Consider the following 24,926-nt stretch of genomic DNA (forward strand, 5'->3'; position numbering starts at 1 on the left):
TCAATAATGATAGAAAATGTCGTTTGGTGCAAGGACCAACCCTTTTTACACCATTTACAATGCCAGCTAGCAGCTCACCATTTACATTTCACCCAAGCTTTCTATGATGAATATTGTATGTATAGCTGCTTTTTATCACCCCTTAAAGTGTAGCTCACCTTTTCAGATTCACCCTGTATACTGAGATACCACTGCATATCTTCTTAAAACAATACACTTGTTTTCAATGACAGACAATCACATAAAGTTATAAAAGTAATGGAATTCATTCTAGTTTCAGTCAGGTTGAAGTCTCTTGCTTGAAGTTTGTTTTGTGTGCTCTTTGTTTCCTTCCAGCTCATTGAATAATGAATATATATCAGCCAAATAGTGTATATGTTTTGTTAAGTTTTAATAATTTGTGTTGCCATATAAGGTTTTTCAATTATGGAGTTGTGTTTTGTTGTGTTTCTGTGTTTTACTTTTTATGTTGCTTTTATTTTATATATTTTAAAAAGAATGTTACTTTTTTAAAATATGTTAATTAATTGTAGGGTATTTTCGCATAGTAGTTATTTTATGATTTCTTCCTTACTGTGTGATTTTTTTTTTTTTTTCCAATCAATGGGATCTTGATTATGCCTCTCAGTTACTGATTCATATTTTGCTGTTGACCCTTTTAAAATTTCATCCACCCTGTTAGTAGATTAATGTGGGTCCTTTTAAGTGAGCTTGTTTAATCAATCTTCTCTGAACTTTACAAGTGATCTGAAACATAAGTAGTCTCCATCATCAGATTTCCCTTCCTTGAAGTGCGAAAATCATTTCTGAGCAGTTCTTTCAGTAATAATATCCTCTCCATATACAGCATGATTTGTATAAGCAGTTTTGGTACCTTGACTGGAAATAGGTATCAGAAATGTTTATTATTGTTTACTTAATACACCATCACCATATGTCTGATTTGAAATTCTAAATCAGGTTTCAAAAATGCTGAAAAAAGTTTTAGAAAAAAGAGTAAAACTACCAAAAAGAAAATATCACTACAGAGAGGATTTTTTGGGGAAGGGTTGTTAATAGAGATTCTGGTAAAAAAGTTTAAAGAATTTATGCAATATTCTAATAAGTTAATCATATAGAAATGCATGGCAAATAATATGTAATATTTCCTTGAAACATGTTGAAAAGTATGGATTAAGACTTGTGAAGTTCTGTTTATGTGTTATGCCATAAGAATGAATATATGTGCTTATGCCATAAGAATGAATATATGTGCTTATGCCATTAATAATATACATAACATTCTGTTGGAAACCATTTGATTTCTGAATTTATGAGGATTTTAACTTCTTGCTTTAATGATTGTGGAATTGATGTAAATGTTATCCTTTTCCTGTCTGAAATCCCTTCACTATTGTATGTATAAGGATTTAACTTCCTGCTGTAATAATTGTAGAATTAATGTTAAATTTTATCTTTTATAGCTTAAAATGACTGTTCAACCTGAAACCACAGAAATGCCAGCAACATCGGAAAGTATTGTGGCTGAACAGATGTTTGGAATAGTAGATGTCATCATTCTTAGTGCATTATTTGCACTTGCAGTATATTGGATATTTCTCAGGAAGAAGGAGAAAGCTGATCCAATAAAATCGTTTTCAATTGAGTATGTATATCACATTTATTAAGTTATGCTCTAGTTTATTTTGTTTTTCCTATTAATTATAAAGGATATGAAATCATTTAATAGTAATTTTGCTACAGGTTTAGTATTTGAAAGAGTGAATTATTGCAGAGAATAAGATTTTTCTAAGTTTAATTATATGAACTATACTTTAGATAAAGCTAATTTGAAAACATGGAGACAGATTTACCTGTCTTTGTCAAAAGATATATTTAAAAAAACAATTTGTCAGGAAAGCTTCATCTGCTAAAATTATTTTAAAGAATTATTAAACTTTTAAAATTAATGGATAAACTGATCATAAATTTTGTATTTATATAATTTTAAGTATTTAATTTATTAACTTTTTATCTATTAAAACAAGTTTTAGTGGACTCTGTTAGCAGCTAATTTATTGTAAGAACTGAACAGAATCTTTCAGTGCAAATTTCAGTTTAATTAATTAATTTAAAATTAAATCTTTGGAGCTGAATTACCAGAAAATTCCTATTGATAAACTTCTCTGTTCATCACTTGAATTTTAAGTCTTGATGCCTCTGTTATTGAGTTTTAAAAACTAATGCTCATTTATCATAGCAGTGTGTGTTGTGGATGCATGCTATTGTTCTTAGTTGTTAAGTGTTGGCTGATTGGTTTATATGCTGTGCTTGAAACTCTACAACTTTAAGGAAAATTTGTTATTTCTTTGTTAGCGGCCCCCACATATATTTGGGGATTTTTGATTTGCTCCAAGAATTCTAACATGAAAAGCAAGTAATACTAAATGCATTTTAATGTCAAGAAACAGTTTAACAATTAGATCGCATGACTATTTCAGCCTGGTCCTGAATTATAGTGAAACTCTGAAGATCACCTTCATAAGACATCAACCTCTGAAATAATATTAAACCAGTATTTCTGAGATCAAAATTTAATAACAATATTGAGCATTTGGTATATGTGTTCTATGAAATGTGGAAAAAGATTATTAGAGTTATCTGGTATTGCAGATAGTCATTTTGTGAAGTTTAAATTCTGTGTCTTTGTAAAAAATATTTGACTGTTATTTTTTGTAATGATTCAAAAATTATTACCATTACATAGTTTGCATTATGTATTAAGGCAAAATATTCAAAATTTTTGTATGAACATATAAATGATGATAAACTCTGGAAGAAGTGTTAGATCATATTTTTTTTTTTTTTTTGATAAAATTTCCTTCATTTTGATCTCTGTGTTCTTTGAAATATGTTGCTTTTTCACTACTATGAGCATCATAGTTATTTTTTTTTAATTTTATTTATTATTTTCTCTGTTTTATTTCTTACATATGTAATAAAATTTGGGTATTGTTCCATTATTAGGACCAGGTTCAGAAATGTAAATACATATGCATATATGTGTTCATGAATGCATGTAATATATGCAAGTACAAATGTTTGTGTGTGCATATATGCATATATGCACATGCATACAAAAAACACACATTCTGAATCCAGTCCCGATAAAAGAACAGTATCAAAATCTGATGTGACGGCAAGAAAGGAATGCAGTAGAATTCCAGAAATTCGCAAAGCTTGAGACCAAAGGTTGTGCGGATTTTAGGATTTTGCAGATTTCAGGACAGAAAAGATAAATCATAATATTCAGACTAAAAAAGCAAAATAAATAAGGCATATTAAATACATTTAATTAAATTATTATACACTATTACAATAATTTATTATGTACATTAATTATTACATATATAAATTGTTTATATTATATTAGTATTTATTTACATTAGTGCTTACAGGGATATTTAAAAGCATTAGGGATGTATTCAATACACATAAAAATAAGGGATATTAATATGAAATATTTCATTTTTTTCTATGTGTTTCAAACATTTTTCTGATGGAGGTTTATTTCAAAACTTTAGGGTGCTCCAGAGTAATTTTTTTTTTTTTTTTTTTTTTTTTGTAAATTATATAGGGTCATAATCTCTTGCTCTGTGATACAGCTTTGTTGTTCTAAAAATTTTGGGTATTTTTCATCAAGTTCCAGATCCTCATTAAAAGATATTTTCTCACTTCTATCAAATTCACTATCTGTGTCGGTGTCAGAATTGTCTTCTTGCTGTGGCGAGTTCAAAACAGAGCCAATGATTTCATCATCAGTCATCTGATAAGCCAGCGTTTGGCTCATCTGAACACATCATCCATTCAACAATATCTTCTTCCTGCAAAGCCTCCTCATTTATTTTTTCTTTTGAAAATAAAAGCAATTCTCTTGCTTTAATCCTTGCTGCACTGACCCTAAAACCAGAAAAATCACTTTCGCCACTCTCAGTTTCAATAAACAGAGAAGATGGCCATACATTATGCCAGGCATTTACTAATGTTGTTTGGGAAACAGAATTCCATGATTCAGCTAACAAATAAATGTAGTCTTTGATGGTGAACTTTTTTTATAATCACAGAGTGGAATAGAATGGTCACTTGAATTTTTTTTCAGAAACTGATTTATAGTGGCATTGAATACTGTGTATTATGCCCTGGTCCATTTGGTTGGATCAATGATGTAGTATTTGGGGGCAAAAGAAAGGGCCATGACAAATTAAAAGGGCCATTAAAATAGTTGCATCTTTATGTGCAGAGCAGTTGTCTAACAATAGTAAAATCTTGCAATTTGATGGTAACCCCACACTGTTACAATGCCTTCTAGCCTCTTTAATGAAATGCTTCATGAACCATTCAGTCATAAGTTGTTTTGTAAACCAGGAATTTTTATTATTCTTTATTTAAAGGGCCATTAAAATAGTTTCATCTGGATGTGCAGAGCAGTTGTGTAACAATAGTAAAATCTTGCAATTTGATGGTAACCCCACACTGTTACTTTGCCTTCTAGCCTCTTTAATGAAATGCTTCATGAACCATTCAGTCATAAGTTGTTTTGTGAACCAGGAATTTTTATTACTCCTGTAAATCACAGGTAAGCATTTTACTCCTTTCAGAGCTCTGGGATTGGTACTCTTACCCACTACCACTGCTTTACATTTGTAAGTTCCAGCTGCATTGCTGCATACTAAAATGGTAATGCTTTCTTTAGCAAATTTCACCTCTGATGGTGCACTTCCTTCACTTGTCACAAATGTCTTTCCTAGCAAACATCGCCAAAAAATCCCAGTCTCGTCCATTAAAAACCTGTTCTGGGCTAAGATTTTCTTCTGCCACTAACACAAAAAATTCATCAATAACCTCCTCTGCAGTATCTTTCATCAGCATCTGCTGAAAGTTTTTCCCCACATGCTTTCAGATAACGTATATCATGTCTCTGTTTAAGCCGTGCAATTTCAGCAGCGGTTGGCTCAATATAACCGCTGCCAAAATTGTTCGGCTCCTCTGTTTATAAATTGGCATGAATCTGCTTCACCTTTTCTCTCAGAAATGGTCCTGAAATTGCTACCCCATCACTCCGCCGCTGCCGGAACCAGTCGTACAAGACAGCATCAAGGTTTACCGATTTCACCTCATGCAAAGATTTCTGGTTTTGGATTCCCGTGTTAGAATCACTGTTGCTGTAAAATTTAAACAGTGTTTTTTTTTTTTTTATTTTTCTGTATACCATACACAGTCCGTGTCGCTATACGATTGTGCTATAAAGCGAGGAGTAGCACCTGCCTCCATCTTTTGCAGAATTTGCACTTTTTGCATTACTGTCAATGCAACGTGTTTACGTTTTTCAACGTTGCAAACAGTAAAATCATGATTGTGTTTCTTATCATTGTATTAAAATGCACTGAAATTTAAAATATTCTTAATTTATCCACAAAATATCTATATAAAAAAAAAACGGCAGCACTAGACAATCTCGTGAAATAACAAAGTTCAGAAAATACAGCAACGGGAATCGTGAACTTGAAAGAAGAGTTGAGTGAATCGTCTGCTTTTTTACCTCGACACAGATTGCAGGGAAAGACACTTTTATCATGATGTCGATAACTTGCTATTTCCATTATGACTCATTATTATTCGGTAGTTATGATGTTATTATTCGATAAATGTTTTTGCTTTGATATTTCGTACTCCATGTTGTAGTTTCGGAACCTATAAACTCAATGTTTACATTTTGAGAGGCAACACGAATTTCAGGAGTTGGCGGATTTCAGGTCGGCAGATTTTTTTTCAGTATTTGACTGTATTATGTTCCCCAAGAACTTTTTATTGCCTTATTAAGACTTATTTCTATGTCAGGTCAGAATCATGTCAAAATTTGATAATATCAAAATTTTTTGCAAAATGAAGTTGCAAATGTATTATGATAACATATTTTAAGGACAGCATGAAATGATAATTTCACTCAAAGGGGTTGAATTATTTCTTAACATAAAAATTTATCCTTATTAGGCTTGCTTTATTATAATTCAGAAATGTAAGCAAACAAGCTTGTTCCTTAACAAAGAAGAAAGAAGATAACAATTTTGGTTTTCTGTAAATGAAAGAAACTCGTGTGAAAATCAATGCTGCAGTTTATTGTTATTGTTGAATAATACTGGATATTTGGTGGGTTATGCTAAGAAGCTGGTGAATTCTTTCTTCTTGAGGTTTGAAACAGAGAGGCAACCATACATTTGGTAAAAATTGTGTACAAGAAGGATTGATGATATGTTCAAAGGGTTGGTAAATATACAGTGACTCCCAAAAGTGTTCGTACACTTATGATTTTCATTGAAATAGGGCTCTATCCATTAATTAAAAGTAAACTTTCTGAATGAGATTTTAATAATAAGATCTATAATCTATTCATAACCAAATTACGTGAAATATTTTTAAGATATAGCGAAACTTTATTTTTAAGAAATTAATAATCAAAAAATGACAAACATTTTATCTCACAAAAGTCTTCATACACTTCAAAAAAATCTTGACATATTAGTAAATATTTTAATTTTTCGTTAAATTAATATTTAGTAGGATATGCTTTAGCATTCACAACAGCTTTTGAACATCTGGGAATAGAGTTTACTAGTTTTTTTGTAATTTCTGTATCAATGTTCATCCATTCTTCCATCATGACTGTTTTGAGTTCGCTTTTCGTTTTGATGTCGTGTTTTCGTACTCTAACCTCCATTTCTTTTCAAATGTGCTCTATGGGTTTTAAATATGGCGACTGAGATGGTGTTTTCAAAACCTGTGGACAGTTATACAGACACCACAGGCGAATGTTGAGAGCCGAATGCTTAGGATCGTTATCATGATTAAAAATAAAGTTGTTTCCAATACCCAAATTTTGGGCTGATAATTTTAAATTGTTTCTTAAAATATTTAAATAAAGAGAATGATTAATTATGCCATTAATAAATGCCAAATTACCTAGTCCTGATGCTGCCATGCACCCCCACACAAGAACACCTCCACCGCCATGCTTAACTGTGCCAACTCAGTTTTTAGAATGAAGTTCCACATTTTTGCTTCTCCATACAGTTATTCAACGATCGGAACCAAAAATGTTAAATTTGCTTTCGTCAGCAAATAAAACATTATTCAGGTATGTTTCGGGTGTATTTATCATTAATTTTGTGAATGAAAGCGTAAGCTTTCTGTTTTTTTCATTAACAAAAAAATTTTTACCCGCAGAACGCCCATGTAATCCAGCTTCTCTGAGAACTCGTTGAACAGTTTCAGGTGAAATTGAAGTAGAAAACTTTGCATTAAATTCTGCAGAAACTTTTACAGCACTCAAACGTGGTCACAAATTTTTTATTTCAAAATTTTCTAATAATAAATCTCTCATCACGTTTAGTTAACTTTCTCAGTCGACCTTTTCTTACCTTGTTTTCAATCCGATTTTCTTCTTTAAAGCATTTTATCACATACTGCACTGTAGAATGGGATAAATTAACTAATTTAGCGATATTTTGAATTGAGTTACCACTACTATGGTGAAAAATTATCAATTTTTGAATGCTGTTTGTAATTTCTTTACGACTGCGACCCATTTTTCTTTAATAAATAGAATATTATGATGTAAACAATAAAAAATTAAAGCAAACAATTTTTTAAATGCCACCACAATGCAAAAATTGAAAAAAGCGGCAAGCAATAATTCTAATTTTGATTTTATCCAAAAATATTTTAGTGTACGAAGACTTTTGTGAGATAAAATGTTTGTCATTTTTTGATTATTAATTTCTTAAAAATAAAGTTTCGCTATATTTTAAAAATATTTCATGTAGTTTTCTTACGAATAGATTAGAGATCTTATTATTAAAATCTCATTCAGAAAGTTTACTTTTAATTCATCGATAGAGCCCTATTTCAATGAAAATCATAAGTTTACGAACACTTTTGGGAGCCACTGTGTAAAACAGGAGGACCTATAAAAAGCAAGTTAAATGCATTGTACTGGGAACCCTAAGTTTCATTTTGTTGATCCAACAACAGCTGCTCATGCACAAACTGTTGAAGAACCACGGCACTTTGTTGAGTGGCACATCATCAAGACACAGTTCACAATCATCCTGACTCTTACGTTGTGGAGTTCATGTAATGAAATTCCACGAGACGAAAAAATGCTTCTCGTGCCGTATCAAGAACAATTGTGGAAACACAGAAGTCACAAAATATATGCAAGAAGCAAACATGAGCATGGCAATTTTAATTATATGTGGCTTATCGACTTTTAGCTGTATACGATTTTATGAGTTTATAGCAGCAACTTCGCATTTAAAAAATGGGGGCTGCAATAATAAGGCTCATAAATAGCACTAGTAAAAGTGCAGTTTATTGGTATATGTGATAAATCTCTGCATCTCCAAAATTATTAAGAAAGTCTTCAATACCTCAAAAGAAGATTCATTACTGCAGTGCATTCTGATGAGCTGGAATGAAAGATGGTGAAAAGTGCCACGGTCATAATGCTTTAACTCCCTCTTTTATTGCTTAAGTCTGTAACTGGTAATAAATTTCATAAAAGGTCAGTCTTAGGAAATAAGGTGATAGATTGTTGCCATGCTTGATTTCCACACCCTGAAATTTGAATTATATGTGGTTTATTGATTTTCATATGATTTTATTAATTTATGGATATTATAGAGATACTGTGATTTTATAGAGATTTTTAGCTGTATATGTTTTAGCTATGAGTGGTTGTATGCTGTTAATCTTTAGGACCAAATGGGTAGGCTTTGAGGACCTTTTGTGGTCTACAGATTTAGAAATGTTTTTGTAAGAAATGCAGGTCACTATGAAAGTTTTCTCTGAATATATGAGAGAAGTACTATATCTCTGTTTCATAAGTGAAATTTTTATGCTTTAATAGTTCATGCATTTTTGCTGTAAAAAAATTTTTAAAAAAAGATTGCTTGAAAGTTTGATATTTTTATTCAAGTATGTATCATTAAATTTAAAAGTTCAGCAGTTACCAGGAGAATACCAAGATCACATAAATTTCTTTGATGATGCAAAAGTACCACATTTTTTTTTTCTCCCTTCCCCTGTAAGGAATTTCTGAAAGCAAATAATGGCCAAGCTATCATTTTGTATCACTACTGAGAAAATGGAAAAACTTGGATTATTAATTTTTATTTCTTTAGAGATAACATTTTGATTTTTGTGATAATTGACTGCTTTTAAATTTGCTGTTATTTTTTCAGTCATTGCAGTCATTTAAATTTGCTATTTAATTATGACTGCTTTTAAATTTGCTATTATTTTTTTCATGTTTATTAATTAGTGTATTCTGTTTTTCTTTTGTGATAGACCCAATACATTTGCTGCATCAGATTCAAGTTTTATAAACAAAATGAAAGCTACTGTAAGTTTCATTTCTCTATATGATATGAGTTTGGTTAGGAGTTATAATTTAATTCACATGATTTTTCTGCATAAATTGTTTTATGTGAACAGCTTATAATTAAAATAAGAGTTTTAAATTCTGAAAGAAGGCTCTTGGAAAATCTCCATTAGCAGCACTCAGTTATTTATGTATTTATTTAGAGAGAGAGAATAGAATATAAATATACTTAAAGTGACAAACTTAGCTAACATGAAGAAGTAAAAATCATGAAACATAACCTGGAGATCAATCTAGAATCATAATTCATATTGAAACATAAACCAAGCAATTAAATAACAAAATGTGATAATTCTTTGTTCTTTGTGTAAGCAGCATCCATTAGAATTATCAACAGAAGCATGCTTCTGAATTATCTCTCAATTAATTTCAAGAAAAAGAATTGTAAGCACACAGGTAAATTGAAATTAATTTTTTTAATTAAAAGAAATTATAAAATTGAAAATTACAGAATTTTTTAAAAAAACATCATCAAGATCTAAACTACTTCGACAAGACTTGGAAAACGTGTTTTACGGTTAAATACAATTTGTAAATAAATCATAATTACAGTCAAAATTCGTTAATCTGGACTCGTCGGGACTTCAGCGATTCCGGATTATCGATTTTTCCGGATTATAGATCATCAATTTAAATCTGGTAAGATAACATGCAGAAATTATAAAATTAAAAATATGAAACCGTAATTTATGAAATAAAGAACAATTATGATCTAAAGGGTATCAAAATTTACAAAAAAAAAAAAAAAAAAAAAAGCTTAATATTTGTTTACTTTATTAAACATTTCTTTCAATGTAAGTTGTTTAAGTTGCTTCGTTTTTTATGTGATAATACATTCTCTTTAATTCTATAAACAGACATAATATCTTGTTCAGTTACAAAGTTCCGCTGTTCAAGTCCTATAATTGCTGTGTGGAGAATCCCGACTAATTTGTCAATCGAAATTTTTTCGTTTTCAATAACCTCTGTCACTTTCTTCGCTATCGGAAGCGAATTATAATGACAAGGAATTTGATTTAAATCATATCAAAGATGGAGTACATCGAGATGAAATACTACATTTAGTAAGGAATTATAAGCCAAATAAAATAAAAACATCTGCCCTGAAGATAAGGATAGTGCTGACAGATCAACTTCCAATTCATTGCGTGCCCCAACGTTAAAGATAAACAAAGTTTAGATAAACAAACGTTAAAGTTTATATAAACAAAAGATATGCCTTTATCCATTTTTTGCAGCAATTCCACTGTTTGTTTAATGCACTTCGAAACATACTTTCGCTTTTTAGATCTTTTACATATTAGTAAATATATATCAGAAATTCTATTTGACATAATCGAAAGTTCAAGCTTACTTTTATAAAATTGCTCCAACAGTCTGCAAAAAATAATAAGCCAAATCCAATTTGAAGATTAATTAACAACGTAATTTGCAACATTAACTGAATTAGATAATTTTAGCTTAGCTATACCATCCATTACACATTAAACGCACATTCGTAAACGTATTTTGCACATGCGCACATGCATATTCGCAGCCGTAAAGGTCAATGCGACGCATGCGCAGAAAGTTTATAGCTTTGAAGTCCGGATTATAGATCATTCTGGATTATTGGTGTCCGAATTAACGACTTTTGACTGTATTTGTAAAATGTATTTTTTTTTTTACTAAAAAAAGTTTCACGTTTTAACTTGAATCAAAATAAAGATTTGTTTTAAGAAATTTTTTATTGAATACATTTTTTATTTTTACAGAATACAGACTTTAAATCAAAATTTGAAAGTAACCTTGGAATTTTCTTAGTCTACTCCAACAGGGCACCAAAATGGGACAATAACTTAGTATATGCAGGCAGCTGTTTCCTGGTTGAAATATTCTCAGATAGGGGCCTGAAATGAAAAATTCCTGAACTTAGCTTCTCTTGAGAGTTGAAATTAAATAAAAACATTTTTTTAGGACGTTTCTTGAAAGGCAGATTCTGAGTAGCTGAGAAAATTTCAAATAAATGGTTCATGAAAGTTGTTTGAAGCAAAGTCGAAGATAAGGGGAGTAAGTGGTTTTGAGTCTTTTCATCTGATAATGGGAGTGTGGCTTTGAAAAGTGTTGATGTTGTGATTGTAGGAGAAAATTCAGAGAAAAGAAATTATGTTTAATTAGCAGCAGGAGGAATTTCTTAAAATTAGCATCCAATAGCAAAGGAGCTTTAAGTAAAAGCTTTGGACTATTGCATCTTAGTAAATCTAGGTAACTGTTAATGTTGAGGAAGGAATTAGTATAGAGCAACTTGCAGTTTCTGATCTGATGTACTGCAGATGGTCTGAGTAAAAAATCCTTTGGAAGGATCCCATATTTGAAAACTTTAGGGAAACTGCCAGTGTCATTGATCTTTGCTTACTGAAAGAAGTTGCCATATATGGTTTCTGTATGATCTTTAATGTACTTGATTCTTAGGTCTCTATGTAAGCTTCGTGTGTTCCTGATAATGATTCATAGAAATTTGTTCTGGATAGCTTGGTTATTGTTAACTTTTGCTGTAGCCCAGACTTTGGAGAGCCATATGGGATAATTTGGTCTGATGATAGAAATGTAGATGCTTCTCTTCTTGTTTGAGAAAGTTCTGAAATTTTCAAGAGCAATGGATGAAGCTTTGTCATGAGGCTCATGATTTTCTCTCTTAATCGGTTCAGGTGTGTAGGCCATGTGAAGAATCTATTGATAGTGATTCTAAAATACTTTTGAACTTGTGCATAAGCAGTATCTGTGCTTTGTCGAGATTTATGTGAATCTTCCAAGTCTTGCACCGTTATTTAACGGCCGGAGTTTTGCTTTGGAGTCTGTTGATGGTATATTCAAGTTTTCTATATTTGACCCATACCAAGTTAATAAAGCATTATGATCCTGAGTAACCATAGGAAAGTCATTCACATCAATTATGTACAAAATTGGACCTAAAATACAGCCCCGTGCCACTTGTATCCTGATATGATATATGTTGGAGATGTTATTACTACATTTTACAGCATAAATTCTGTTTGTGAGAAAAGAGGAGATCATTATCATTTCCTTGAGGAGTTTGTCCCAGTAAGTGTGTAGAATAGTCTCTCATACCAAATGCAGTCAAATAAAATGTTATGACCACATTGAACGTGAAGATAGCAGCAATTATTTCATTGTGCATAGCAGCGAAGACAAATTTGCAAATGCTTACAAGCTGTTTTGTAGTCACTAGATCCTTTCCGAAGCCATATTGAACATCAGCCAGGATTTGAAGACTTCCTTTCATTCTGCATAAATAAGTCACTTCAGAATCTTTCGTAGCAAGGAGAAGAGACTTAAGGCCTGTAACTTGTAACCAACGTGGTGCAATAAGCCTCTTCCTTTTATCTTAGAAGTTTTTTACCCTCCATGTTCATATCTTACCAAAGTAAAATTATATTTGACAATTACCAAGTTACTTTTATGCATTTTGTTTTTGCATTTTACTGTGTTTTCAGCATTTGAGATTCTGTATCAGTACTTAGCACTCAATACAATTATTTATTATTTGCCTCTTTTTTTTTTTTTTTTTTTTTTTTACATTTACATTAGCCATTAATTTACCTTTTGGGGTGGACCAGATATGTTATCATTTTAAAATAAAAGCATTTCGCTACCAATTGTTTTTTATTAAATTATCATCATGTTTTATTTGTAAAGAAATAATATAGGGAATATGAAAAGTTATGGAAGCACAAATAGAAGGATATTATTGACACCAAATATGATCATCATGTGTTATTTTTAAGGAATGACATAGTAAAGAAAGAATAAAAAGGAGAAATAATAAAAAAAAAAAAAGTGTATGGCAACATATAACACTCTTTCGAAGATTCTGAAGATATGATCTTTTAAAAATATTTTGGTGCTATATTAAAATCTGAATATTTTCAAGCCCCTCCCCTTATTTTATCAAAGCTTTGGCATTTTCGTATTTTCATGAAGCTTTGGTTTTTACTTTACAAATCTGTATTCCATAAAAAATTTCCTTAAAAGAAATCTTCACTGTTTGAAATTGAGACTGACTGTTTCCAAGTGTTTACTCATCTTACCTGTATGTTTATAAAAATTAATTCATTATAAAATGTAAAATTCATGTTTTTATGAGTTGTGCCAGGGCAGGTTATATTTCAATGAATGCTTTCTTTTTAAAAAAAATTATAATATTTTTCATTTAAAAAAATTAATTTAATTTTTGTGTTCATGTAATTTATATTCTGTTTCAAGACTGATTTCCACATTTCTGATATGTTTTTTGATTTTTGCATTCTGCATGTCAGGAATACCTTACCGCTTTTAGTACATTTACATTTTATTTTATTCTTGGTTTTGCAGAACATTAGTAGTTTTCTGCAGTGGTTGAAATATAGTAATAAAAAGAGCACATTAATTTTTATATTTGGATGGAAATACTGTCTTTCTTGTACAGCAAGATTATTTCATTTTGATTATAAAATTTTACATTGCTATTTTAATTCCTAATTGAGGCTTATCATCTGTATTCAGCTTTCACTGTTGATCTCAGAATTTATCTTAACAGGCATTTTCTAAATTTTAGTTTACCACTTGTGCTAAAAAGACGTTCCACGCACGTCGAGATGCTTTTGTTTGAAACCACGTGCAAAAATGAAAATAATGTGTTGCACAAGTCGCCTAACAACGAGATTGTTTATTTCTCGAGTTACAGCTCTGGATTGCACTCGCAGACACGGAGCGGCGTAAATAGACACTCTGCCGCTTGTTATATTGTAGCACACGGCACCACAACCGTGAAGTTTAGTCGTAGCGCAAGTGGTTAACAGCACGTTTCTGATAGACCATTTTAAAAGCTGTTTTCTAATAGTAAAAAAAAAAAAAAAAAGCAGTTACTATAATTTAACAAATTAACTGTAATATTTTATTTGTATTAGCTTATATAATCATGCACAAAGTTAACAGTTCTTTTCAATTTCAGACTGGTTAGAAATAAATAAAGCATATTAATAAATAAAAAAATTAAATTGATTAAAATAGTATTTAAATTTGTTCAATGGAGCATTACGGTTTTGAAACAATTGGTGAAGTATTATAATATATTTTTAGCATTTTTTATTTTTAATATTCGATCTTTACTGTCAATTAATAAACATACGATTTATTCGCCTTTAGTTTTTATTTATTAAATATTTATCTAATTTTTAAAATAAGTTTCCACCAGCAGCTGAAAGGTAAAGTCGCCGAATATTGGTAATTCGATTTGTGTTTGATTCCAGGTGAATGGGCTGGCTATATGAATGTTTCACGGTGTTGCTATGTTTAATGTGGATAAAAGCCAGTTTTCTTTAGAACTTACTCCACAGTGGCATCCTTCTCTGTGGGCAAATAGCTCTAGAGTGTTTTTGCCGTAATCCAGTAAACCAAACTATTAACACCAGTATATGTTTCTGATTCTTAAATAGTGAATATTTATTGCTCGAAGTAAATACATTGATGAATGTATTTAATTTGAAATACATCTGAAATCTTTCACACCTTTTTTTTTTTTTAAATTCTTTTTTGCTCTGATATAGTAAAACAAAATATGCACACAAAAATATATGATGGTCTGATTTATTTTTAATCATGATTCCCCCTCCCCAAGACATACCTCTTAATTAAAAAGTGCCATATTCTAAGGGAATAAGATGAATAACATCAAAACTAATCTAGAAAATGTTTTTGATAATTAACTTTAATTCATTAACACTTCTTTTTTAATTAGTATTGGGGAAATTCTGTTATTTTGGAATAGTATTAATTTAAAAAAATCCCAAGATATCACTATTAGTTTTAAATGTTTTACTTTAAACTTCAAATAGTCCTTTACATATTATGACTTTTCTAATGTCACTTATTTGTTTATGGTTTATTATTATTATTATTATTATTCTTTAATTGTATATTTCAGTGTTGAAAATATTTAAATATATTTTTTATGTCCAGGGTCGTAATATTGTTGTATTTTATGGCTCTCAAACTGGCACTGCTGAAGAATTTGCAGCACGATTGGCTAAAGAAGCTAGTCGTTATGGAATGAAAGCAATGGTTGCCGATCCAGAAGAATATGATATGGTCAGTTGAACATGTTTTTTGTTAGTAGAATGTGTTAGTTTTAATGTACTTAAAATCATTAGCACAAGTATGATAATTTTTAAAAAATTGTAAGAAATACAGTCCAATTCTGATTTACCTGGTATCCTCAAATTGGAAATGTTTTCAACAATCTGGCCTGAAATATATCAATGGAAAATTATCATATTTTAAAAACTTTTAAAACATATTTTTGTGTGTGTTTAATCCTCTGAGCATTTGATTGCTTTTATCCAGTCATGAAATTTTTTACCGCTTTATATATGTTACTTTATTATTTAAAATAATGTTCTCTTTTTTTTATTATCTATTTATCATTATAATGAACAGGTAACTGTGAAAACAAAGATTACACAAATTAATTATGCAAATCTAGTTAATAAACTGAGCTCTTCCTGTATAGCTTCAAAAAAATTCCAGCCACTTAGAGAACTGGGATTTCATATTCTGAAATGCTATTCGCTTCATTTTATGAAGAAAAAGTAAATAAATAATAAAGTTAAATTAAGAGAATTTTAGAAGCTAATTTTATAACTCTTATTTTAGATCATATACAATCTAGAACAAAAATGTGTGTTCATAGTTAGAATTTTATTTAAAGCTTTTCAAGTGAATTTCATGATGTTCAAGTGTTTTGTTTTTTCCCTTAAAATATGTTTACTAGCCCATTCATTTCTATCAGACATTATATAATCTTATGTTCAAGGAGGGAATAAAAAATGTGAACTCTTCTCATCTGTTTCTAATCACAAACATAAGCCAAGATATTATGAGTTTGTTTTCAATTCATCTCAATAAAAATGATCACTTGAATTTTTGGCTTTAGCAGTTCTTGTAAAAGTTGTGTGTTATTGATCCTGTTATTAGTAGACTTGTTCATAATATAATGTTAGTGAAAATGTTGAATAGTATACATTGTGCATTTGTATGAAATTTATTAAATTACTGTGAAATTTTGAAATAAAAGAAAGATTTGAATGGCAGTTTTATTTATAGGAAAATTTGTTATTAATTTATTGAAGAATTAATAAACACTGTATTATTACTGAACTCAAAAAAGCCTTTTGAAGACTTGTTTGGCCTAATTTCAATATAATAGCGATGTAAAGATTTAAACACTTTGAGAGTTATCAGAAAATGACAATCACTTGAAGTGATCAAAAATGTTTGACAGAATAGTGAGTGCCATCTGATTAGTTTATTCTGACATTTCCATAAACCTTATTTTTAAAAAAATCTGTATTTTTAAAATGTGTTAAAATGGTGTAATAAATGTAGTATGTCTCTATCTAGGTACTTTATTGGTTGCGTAGCACCTGAAAACAGTATGTGGTTTTGAGAATAATGCTAGATTTAACTTCTGAAAAAAAAAAAAAAATACTGTTGGGTGAGAAAAACAGTTTGCTGATGCCTCACGAACAACAGACATAGGTGTAAAAGCAGGCAATAAAATTTAAGCTTGTTTATGAAGTAATCAAAACGCTACAAAAGTTAATTAATATATCTGTGTATATTTGCAACAAAATATGCAGAGTGTGTGATGAATAATAATTAAAAAATTAAATTCTGAAAAATCTTGGTTGACATTATATCACAGCTCTTTGAAATTAGAGATTTCAGGTTTAATTTACTAATCAAATGATAATGGTTAATTTATGAATACATTTCTTTCATATCTCTGTTTTGTTGCTTTGATTATTTCAGGAAGATCTGGCTAAAGTACCTGAAATAGAAAACTCTCTTGCAATATTTTGTGTTGCAACATATGGAGAAGGTGATCCAACTGATAATGCCCAAGAATTTTATCAGTGGCTTCAGGCTGGAGATACTGATTTGAGTGGATTAAATTATGCTGTAAGTATTTGGGACATTTTTTTACATTTCGAGCAAAAGATCTGAATAATTTTAAACCTGAACATTGGTTAATAGCAGTTTAACAAAATAGTGTTGCTTCAAAGATACTCTGTTCTAATTTGTGGTAGAATTTAATTAATCAATGCCTAGTTTCGAGTCCATTAATAATTTTAATATGTGTTTAATAGATCTTTGATATATTTTTATGATGTTTGTGGCATAAGCATGTATGGTACTTGCGTATTATCCTGGCAAATATGAAAGTTGGCTACTTTCAAACCATGAAAATTGGTATGGATCTCGCCATAATTACATCAGTTGTTCCTGTGGAATTCTGAAGGAACAGACACCTCATAATTTAATAAACAATTGATTCAATCCACTTTGTTTTTTAGCTTTGTAAAAAGACTTTCATTGTTTTCTATGTTTCTACTATTATGGTCTTGTTATTAGGCCTTGATTTTATCAGAAGCTCTATTTAGAACATTATGAGTACAGACAATGTGCAGGTAATTATTCCAACACACTAATATTTTGTCAGCTGTTTTCAAATGATCATATTTACAGATTTTTAGTCCAAAGGGGCAGTTTGCCCAGAAAGACTATGAATTTCATTTTGTCATTTTGCATTGATTCACGTACAAGCATGTTCACTTTTCAGATTGTTGCCACCAAATATTATTGCCCTGTATTATATTTAAAGAAATTAAATAACGAAGAATTTGCATAAATGTATGCATGTTTCTCACGTTGTGATAAAACAACGGTACCTGGAGCCTAAAAATTTTGAATAACATTATCTTCCTGCGAATGTAAGCATATGGAACCCAAATTTGGAATTTATTATCTTTTTCATATTTAAAATTTTAACAAGTTTTTAACAAACTCGACGATTTAAACGCAAGCAATGACAACACTGTATTGGGGGGAACCTTTTTATCTCCAGCGCCAGGAACTGTGTATTGGAAATTCTAAAGATATGCTCATTTTAATGTTATTTTGTATTATGACTGTTGAACTGAATGGTTAAGTGTTAAGAACATGATATTTAATAAATGAAAGTAACACACAAAATGTTAAAAAAAAAAAAAAAAAAAAGCTACTTTGGACGTAATTTAAAACCTGAAACCTTTCAGTGTTTTTTTTGGGGGGGGGGCTAAGATAACATTAAGGAAAATAATCCACTCCTTGCTGTTTTGTAGAAGAAAGTTTTTTTTTTTTTTCCAAAAAATGCTCAGAAAAAATATATCAATAGCATTTAATTTAAATATTCATTCATAAAAAAGTGGCTTATTAAGAATCAATTGTGGTTGCATCAAACAAAAGTGCAAATGTTATAAATGTGTTGTTACATCATGCGTATTCATAACTGGTGTTAAATCACACTGCTTAATGGCAGCTCCACAGTTAACAGGATTGCAGGTACCCATGTATTTTCCATCTATCTCAGTATGGTTTGCTATCTAGTCATACCAGTTTCCAAGTGCATTTCATTTAAACTGCCACTTCATCCTGGATTAATTCATTCACATTTTTCATGTTTTTCATCATGCTTAACATGAATATAACCCTGCTTTTCTTAAAAAGTCTTTCATGAAAACATGTTTCTTTTAAGCAGATAGGTGTCAAAAGCTTTCTCGTGATAAATAATCTCATCCATAGTAAAGAGGTAATTAGATCTGCTTGAATGCATTAATCTTTGTAATATAAATTTAAGAAAATTGAAATCCTATTTCCTATTTTGGTTACTAAGCCTGAACAAAGAAATTTTAAATATTGGAAATTTTCTCTCGCTATACAGTACACTCCCGATTATCCGCGGAATTGGGTGGCGTGGCCGCAGCGGATAACAAAAATCGCGGATAATCCGAAAAAAGCTAAAAACGGGTATTGCAAAAGAGAAAACAACTTTACAACTTTGAAAAATCATTTTATGTACAATAAAACGTAAAATAAACAGCAGTAAATGTTTAGCTAACGCTTAATATTTTAGTATATCACTTAAAACTAACCTAAAATGCATTTTGTTAATGAAAACAGAAAAGTGCTTTATACTTGCGAGAGGCATCAAGGATACACAGAAAAATTAATGTGTACTGTTTTAATACTGTAATGTATTATGTAATTACAAAAGCATAACTGTAAAACTACACCTTTTTGGAGAAATCAGTCATTTGTGTTTGCTTCTTGCTTTGGAAGCATTTTCTCTTGTAACGAGATTGCATTTTTTGTAGCATAAGTAGTAGCAACTTCGTGAGTCTTCCGCATCTACACAGTGGGCTCTCTTCGCCTTTACTTTGCTGTCCTTCATTCTCGGTCTCTCCCCTTGCTTTCTTCACAATTTCGTCATCTGTCAAGCGTTCGAAGCCAGGTTCGTTGACATCACACTCCAATCACTCAATTATGTTTTCAGCATCAACGTTCTCACCACCCGGAACTGTTTTTCACTATATCGGCAAGAGTCGCCGTGGGTGTGTCTACATCTTTATTCACTTTCTTACAACTCAAAGCGGTTAGGTTGTTCTTGGCTTCAACATTAGGCATGAGTTTTCTCCGTGATTTTATGAGGGTTGACGGTTTCACTGAGTCCCATGCAGATGCAATATCGTAGATGCTGTCCAAGATTGTGTAGTGTTTCCAAAACTCTTTCAGATCATAACCTACTTCAATTTTGGTCATTAGCAGCTTGGTTCGGTATGTTCTCTTCATTGTTGCAATGACTCCTTGGTCCATGGGTTAGATTAGCGCAGTAAAGTTCGGGGGGAGAAACTTTGCAAAAATTTTTCCATCAGAAGACTTTAGCACGCTTGTTGCTGGGTAAGAAGGTGCATTGTCGATCAATAGCACAGCTTTTTCAGGCAGGTTTTTCGATTTAAGATGTTTACGCACTTGAAGAACAAAAATTGTTTTCGAACCATTCTTCAAAAATGTTTTGGTTCATCCATCCCCTTTCTTTTTTTCTTTTTCTTTCTCTTTTTTTTTTTTTTTTTTTTTCTGTTAAAGTAATCAACGGGCAAATTTTCTATACTTCTGCCTTTGAAAGATCTTTTTTTTTTTTTTTTTTTTTTTTTTTTTTTTACTTTCCAATGACAACAAGTATAAGTTTATGTCCACTTGTAGTGTTACTGCAAGACATAATAGTGATCCTTTCCTTTGCTGCTTTTATGACCCGCCGCTTTACTTTCACTTTCACATGCTAAAGTGTGAGTGGGAAGACATTTCCACAAATGTCCCGATTCGTCGGAATTGTAAATTTTTTCAAAAGATAGCTCTTCTTTTAAAACAAATTCTTCAAATTCATGGTGGAAATCATCGGGTTCTTGTTGGTCACCACTAAGTTTTTCCCTATGAAGTCCAATTTCTTGAATTCCAAGATTAAGACGAAAGAGGGCGGTGGAGCGAGTAAGAAATCAAGTACTCATCAGAGGAAGTCTACTGTATTGGAAATTATTCCATGTCTGTTCCTTCTTTAGCAGTCATCTAGTTTATTGCAATTTCAGGGTGATTTTTAGCATTAATTATAACCTAAGAGTGTTTATTTAAATGCAGATTTTTTTGTCATTAGAATTTTATCCTGTGTCAGAAGAATTTCTTTAAGTTAATATTAATACTAAATAAAAATTATGTTGATGCTACTGAAGTTATAATTTTTTTTCCTCTAAAAATAAAACCAATTGCATTAGTAGTAAAGACGTTATTCCATGCACCTTTTTTTTAATGTAGGATTATATTCCTTGCTAATGGTCTGATGGGAAAGCGAAAATTAAGATGATATTTGAAGTGTGCGCCAATGCTGTTACAATAAATCTAAATACATCATTAGATAGATGGAGAACACATTAGAAAAGATTTTTTTTTTTTTAATTGGACAAAGGATATATGCAAAGCAAAATTTTGGAATAAAATAAAGCACAAAGCTCAAGTCCATACTCATGCAAGACCACATGTGAATGGCAAGGTTGTCTGGTAGACAATCGGTGTGTTCGGGTGATGTTTCCTGTGTTTTATTTTGTCAGACTAGTGGTGATGCGATTTATAGAAATTTGAAGAGTGTAGCAGATTGTATACCAACAGAATTTACTGTTAAGCAGCATCAGCCCACCAGCGGCCAAGCGGTAAAGTCGCTGAACACTGGTAGTTCGGTCCGAGGTTCGAATCCCGCGAACGGGCTGGCTGCATGGGCGTTTTTGTGGTTTTCCCCATGTGTAACGTGTATACGAGCCAGTGTCCCTTAGAAAGTCCTCCACGAAGGCATCCCTCCCCTTAGGCAGATAGCCCTAGTGTGCTTTGCCATAATCAAATACACCAACGTTAAGCAGCACATAGAATACATTATTCATAAGCAGGCGATATTTGTATGGTTGATGTAATTGTTAATGGACAGTCAAGATTTAATTTAGCATCCATGTATATTCCTCCAATTGTTCATTCAGAAGATCTGAAGATATTTTTGTTAAGTGCCTGGATGAAATATTCTTCTATACCCTATTGATGATGAAGAGTTTAGATACAGATGTTCATCCAAGTACACCTGGCAATTCATTTATAGATTTAACGTTTACTAGAAATATAACTGCAGACATCTTAAATGTATCTTATTTCTCACATCATCAGCCAGTTTTATGTAGGGTCATTTTGAATGAAAAATGTAATATATATATATATATATATATATATATATATATATATATATGAGTAAAATCTTTTGTTTGTTTTATTTGTTCTATAACATCCTCATACTATCTCATGCATTAAACACCAGTAGCTCTTTAAATGAAAAGAGAGAGAGCCTACCATTATTATTATTATTATTATTATTATTTTAAATTTCAGACTGAAAAAAAATTGGAACGTAGTTTTTTAATATCTGGTGTAATTTAATTATTTCTTAATATTTTCGAAATTTATTTTAAGGTTTTTGGCCTTGGCAATAAAACATATGAACATTATAACTCGATGGGTAAATATGTTGACAGTCGCCTTGAAGAACTGGGTGCTGTACGAGTTTTTGAATTGGGTCTTGGTGATGATGATGCAAAGTAAGAGTTTGATCAATATAAGTTTGAATGCATTAACTATTAAATTTACTAATATCTTGTTATTAGATATGCATAATGTAATCTATAATCTTGTGCATTATGCATTTATATTCTTTTCTTTTTTAATTAGTATTGAAGAGGATTTCATTACATGGAAAGAAAGATTTTGGGGTGCTGTATGTGAACATTTCCATATTGAATCATTGGGTGAAGATATCAATTTGCGACAGTACCAACTTGTTATTCATGATGATATACCTTCTGAAAAAATTTTCACTGGAGAAATAGCACGTCTGAATTCCTATAAGAATCAGCGACCGTATGTATTGAATATTATTACAAATATACATATTTAATAGTTTTGCATTACCTTTGAAGACAATATTTGTAACTTTAATTATTTGCTTTAAAATTTTATTCATAAAATATTAAATTTTTTCCCGCTTTATTTTAGGCCTTTTGACTTAAAGAATCCATATTTGAGTACTATTCTTGTAAACAGAGAATTGTATAAAGGAGACCGATCATGTATGCATGTAGAACTTGACATAAGTTCAGCAAAAATAAGGTATTTTTTCTAAACATACAATGTCAATTTCTATATACTTCAAAAGTTTATTTTTATGTATGTTATCTGTATTTTTCAATTAAAATTTTAGGTATGATGCTGGAGATCATGTTGCTGTTTACCCAACAAATAATCCAGAACTTGTTGAAAAGATTGGAAAATTGTTAGATGTTGATTTAGATACAGTTTTCAGCCTTAATAACCTAGACGGTAAGTTTTCTGCCTTTGTTTTTTAAATTGCATTTAGGGCAGTATTATCTTCTATGTATTTCCATTTTTCTTAAAACTATGCTGATTTTCATAGTTTGAAAGCTTTTATCATAGGAATTTATCTTAGAAAATTAAAGATAAGAGCATTTTCAGCAGAAACTTCTAGAATAAACTTAGTAATTTTAAGTGCAAGTTAAACAGTAGATACTTAATGCTGGATTACTGCTTTTGTAATGTTTAATTGAAAATTTAAAATAATTATACATTTGTGTGAGTTTTGATAGTAGCTGTATCTTAAGGAAGAAGAGAAAAAGCAAAATTTGTGATAGAAATGATGAAATTTGGCTAAATTTGTAGCTAGGGATTTGAACACGCTATTAAGCAGATAACTGTTTAGCTACAAAGAAAAATGAAATAATATTTAAAAAAATACTTATTATTATGTTCTCAAATCTTTAAATTATTTTTCTGCATAATTTCCATCATTATTTAGTGATTTATCATAAAGCAACAACTTTTGCATTCTTTTTAAGGGGTACAGATACATACACACACACACATAAATGTGATTTCAGTTTATTCAGTTGCACTTCATATCTTTGTCACTGACTTACAGGAAAACATTTTCAAGTGCAGGAAGCAGAATATACCCTAATATCTCAAAAAATATACTGCCGCATATGAAAAGCAGTAATCGGAATATCTGTTGCATATATCTAAATAATCACTATATTGTACATTTTTATCATTGAAAAAGTCTTCAAACTCTTCACACAGTATTAAAATTATGTCACTGTTGACTAAACGGGGTCAGTTTCCCTTGAGTTAGGGGGGAACTTCAAACTATTCACACAGTATTAAAAGTATGTCACTGTTGACTAAATGGGGTCAATATCGCTTGAGTTAGGGGAGGAAATCGCCTTTATGTTTCAGAAATGTTCTAATATCTTGAGGTGTAATTAAAGGTTAAAATTTTTGCTTTCGATTTAAAACAGGAAAACATTGGTGATACATTTTATTCTTAAATAATAACAGATTATAGTATTTAAAGTTTCTTAACTGGAAAAAATAATGTAGCAATTATAAATATAGAAATATTATAATTGCTACATTATTTTTTCCAGTTAAGAAACAATTATAAAATAGAAGTTACAAAATAACATATTCAGTTTTTGTTCAAAACTTTGGTATTCTTAGAAAATCTCATAAAATGTGTGAGGGTAATTGCAGGAATTTTCGCGGTGGTAAAATTGTTATCCTAATCACAGTAAAGTGGAAATTATCTTTTTGAATTTCAGTGCTGAATATTATTAGTATTGGAGAAGAATAAGTTCTCCGGGCAGGAAATGTTCAAGTGTATCTCATTAGCATTATGTAGGCAGGCAAGTTTGTAAATTTATCAATTTCAATAGGCCATTGCAGATGCTATAATATTACTTACAGATGGTGGAATTGATTCCAAATGTAAGATACAAGAAGAGACTAAGGTCATAGAGAAGCCATTATTTATTACAGACTGCTTATCAGAATTATGAGCCCAATGCCACAGATCTGCAGCTGACTTTTCAACATAAATATGATGACTTGCACAAGTCATTCACTGCAGTCTTTAAAAGGAAAAACTGTTTTCATA

The 24,926-nt window shown here is 30.6% G+C and overlaps 1 protein-coding gene across 2 annotated transcripts in view; it reads left to right on the plus strand.

Moving 5' to 3' along the window:
* The window catches only part of Cpr (Cytochrome P450 reductase), a 44,467-nt gene that overhangs the window by 7,778 nt on the left and 11,763 nt on the right, over positions 1–24,926 (plus strand). For both annotated transcript variants that reach the window (XM_035363493.2, XM_085812618.1), the window contains exons 2-9: positions 1,464–1,645; positions 9,385–9,439; positions 15,476–15,604; positions 17,327–17,476; positions 22,391–22,515; positions 22,646–22,834; positions 22,970–23,083; positions 23,175–23,293. In XM_035363493.2, the coding sequence (XP_035219384.1) occupies positions 1,470–1,645; positions 9,385–9,439; positions 15,476–15,604; positions 17,327–17,476; positions 22,391–22,515; positions 22,646–22,834; positions 22,970–23,083; positions 23,175–23,293 (1,057 nt within the window). In that variant the 5' untranslated portion in view covers positions 1,464–1,469. The remainder of the gene's footprint in view (positions 1–1,463; positions 1,646–9,384; positions 9,440–15,475; positions 15,605–17,326; positions 17,477–22,390; positions 22,516–22,645; positions 22,835–22,969; positions 23,084–23,174; positions 23,294–24,926) is intronic.

The sequence above is a fragment of the Stegodyphus dumicola genome, chromosome 3, assembly GCF_044657685.1.
Source record: "Stegodyphus dumicola isolate Sdum_Otavi_A_Nest chromosome 3, ASM4465768v1".
Classification (NCBI taxonomy): Eukaryota; Metazoa; Arthropoda; class Arachnida; order Araneae; family Eresidae; genus Stegodyphus; species Stegodyphus dumicola.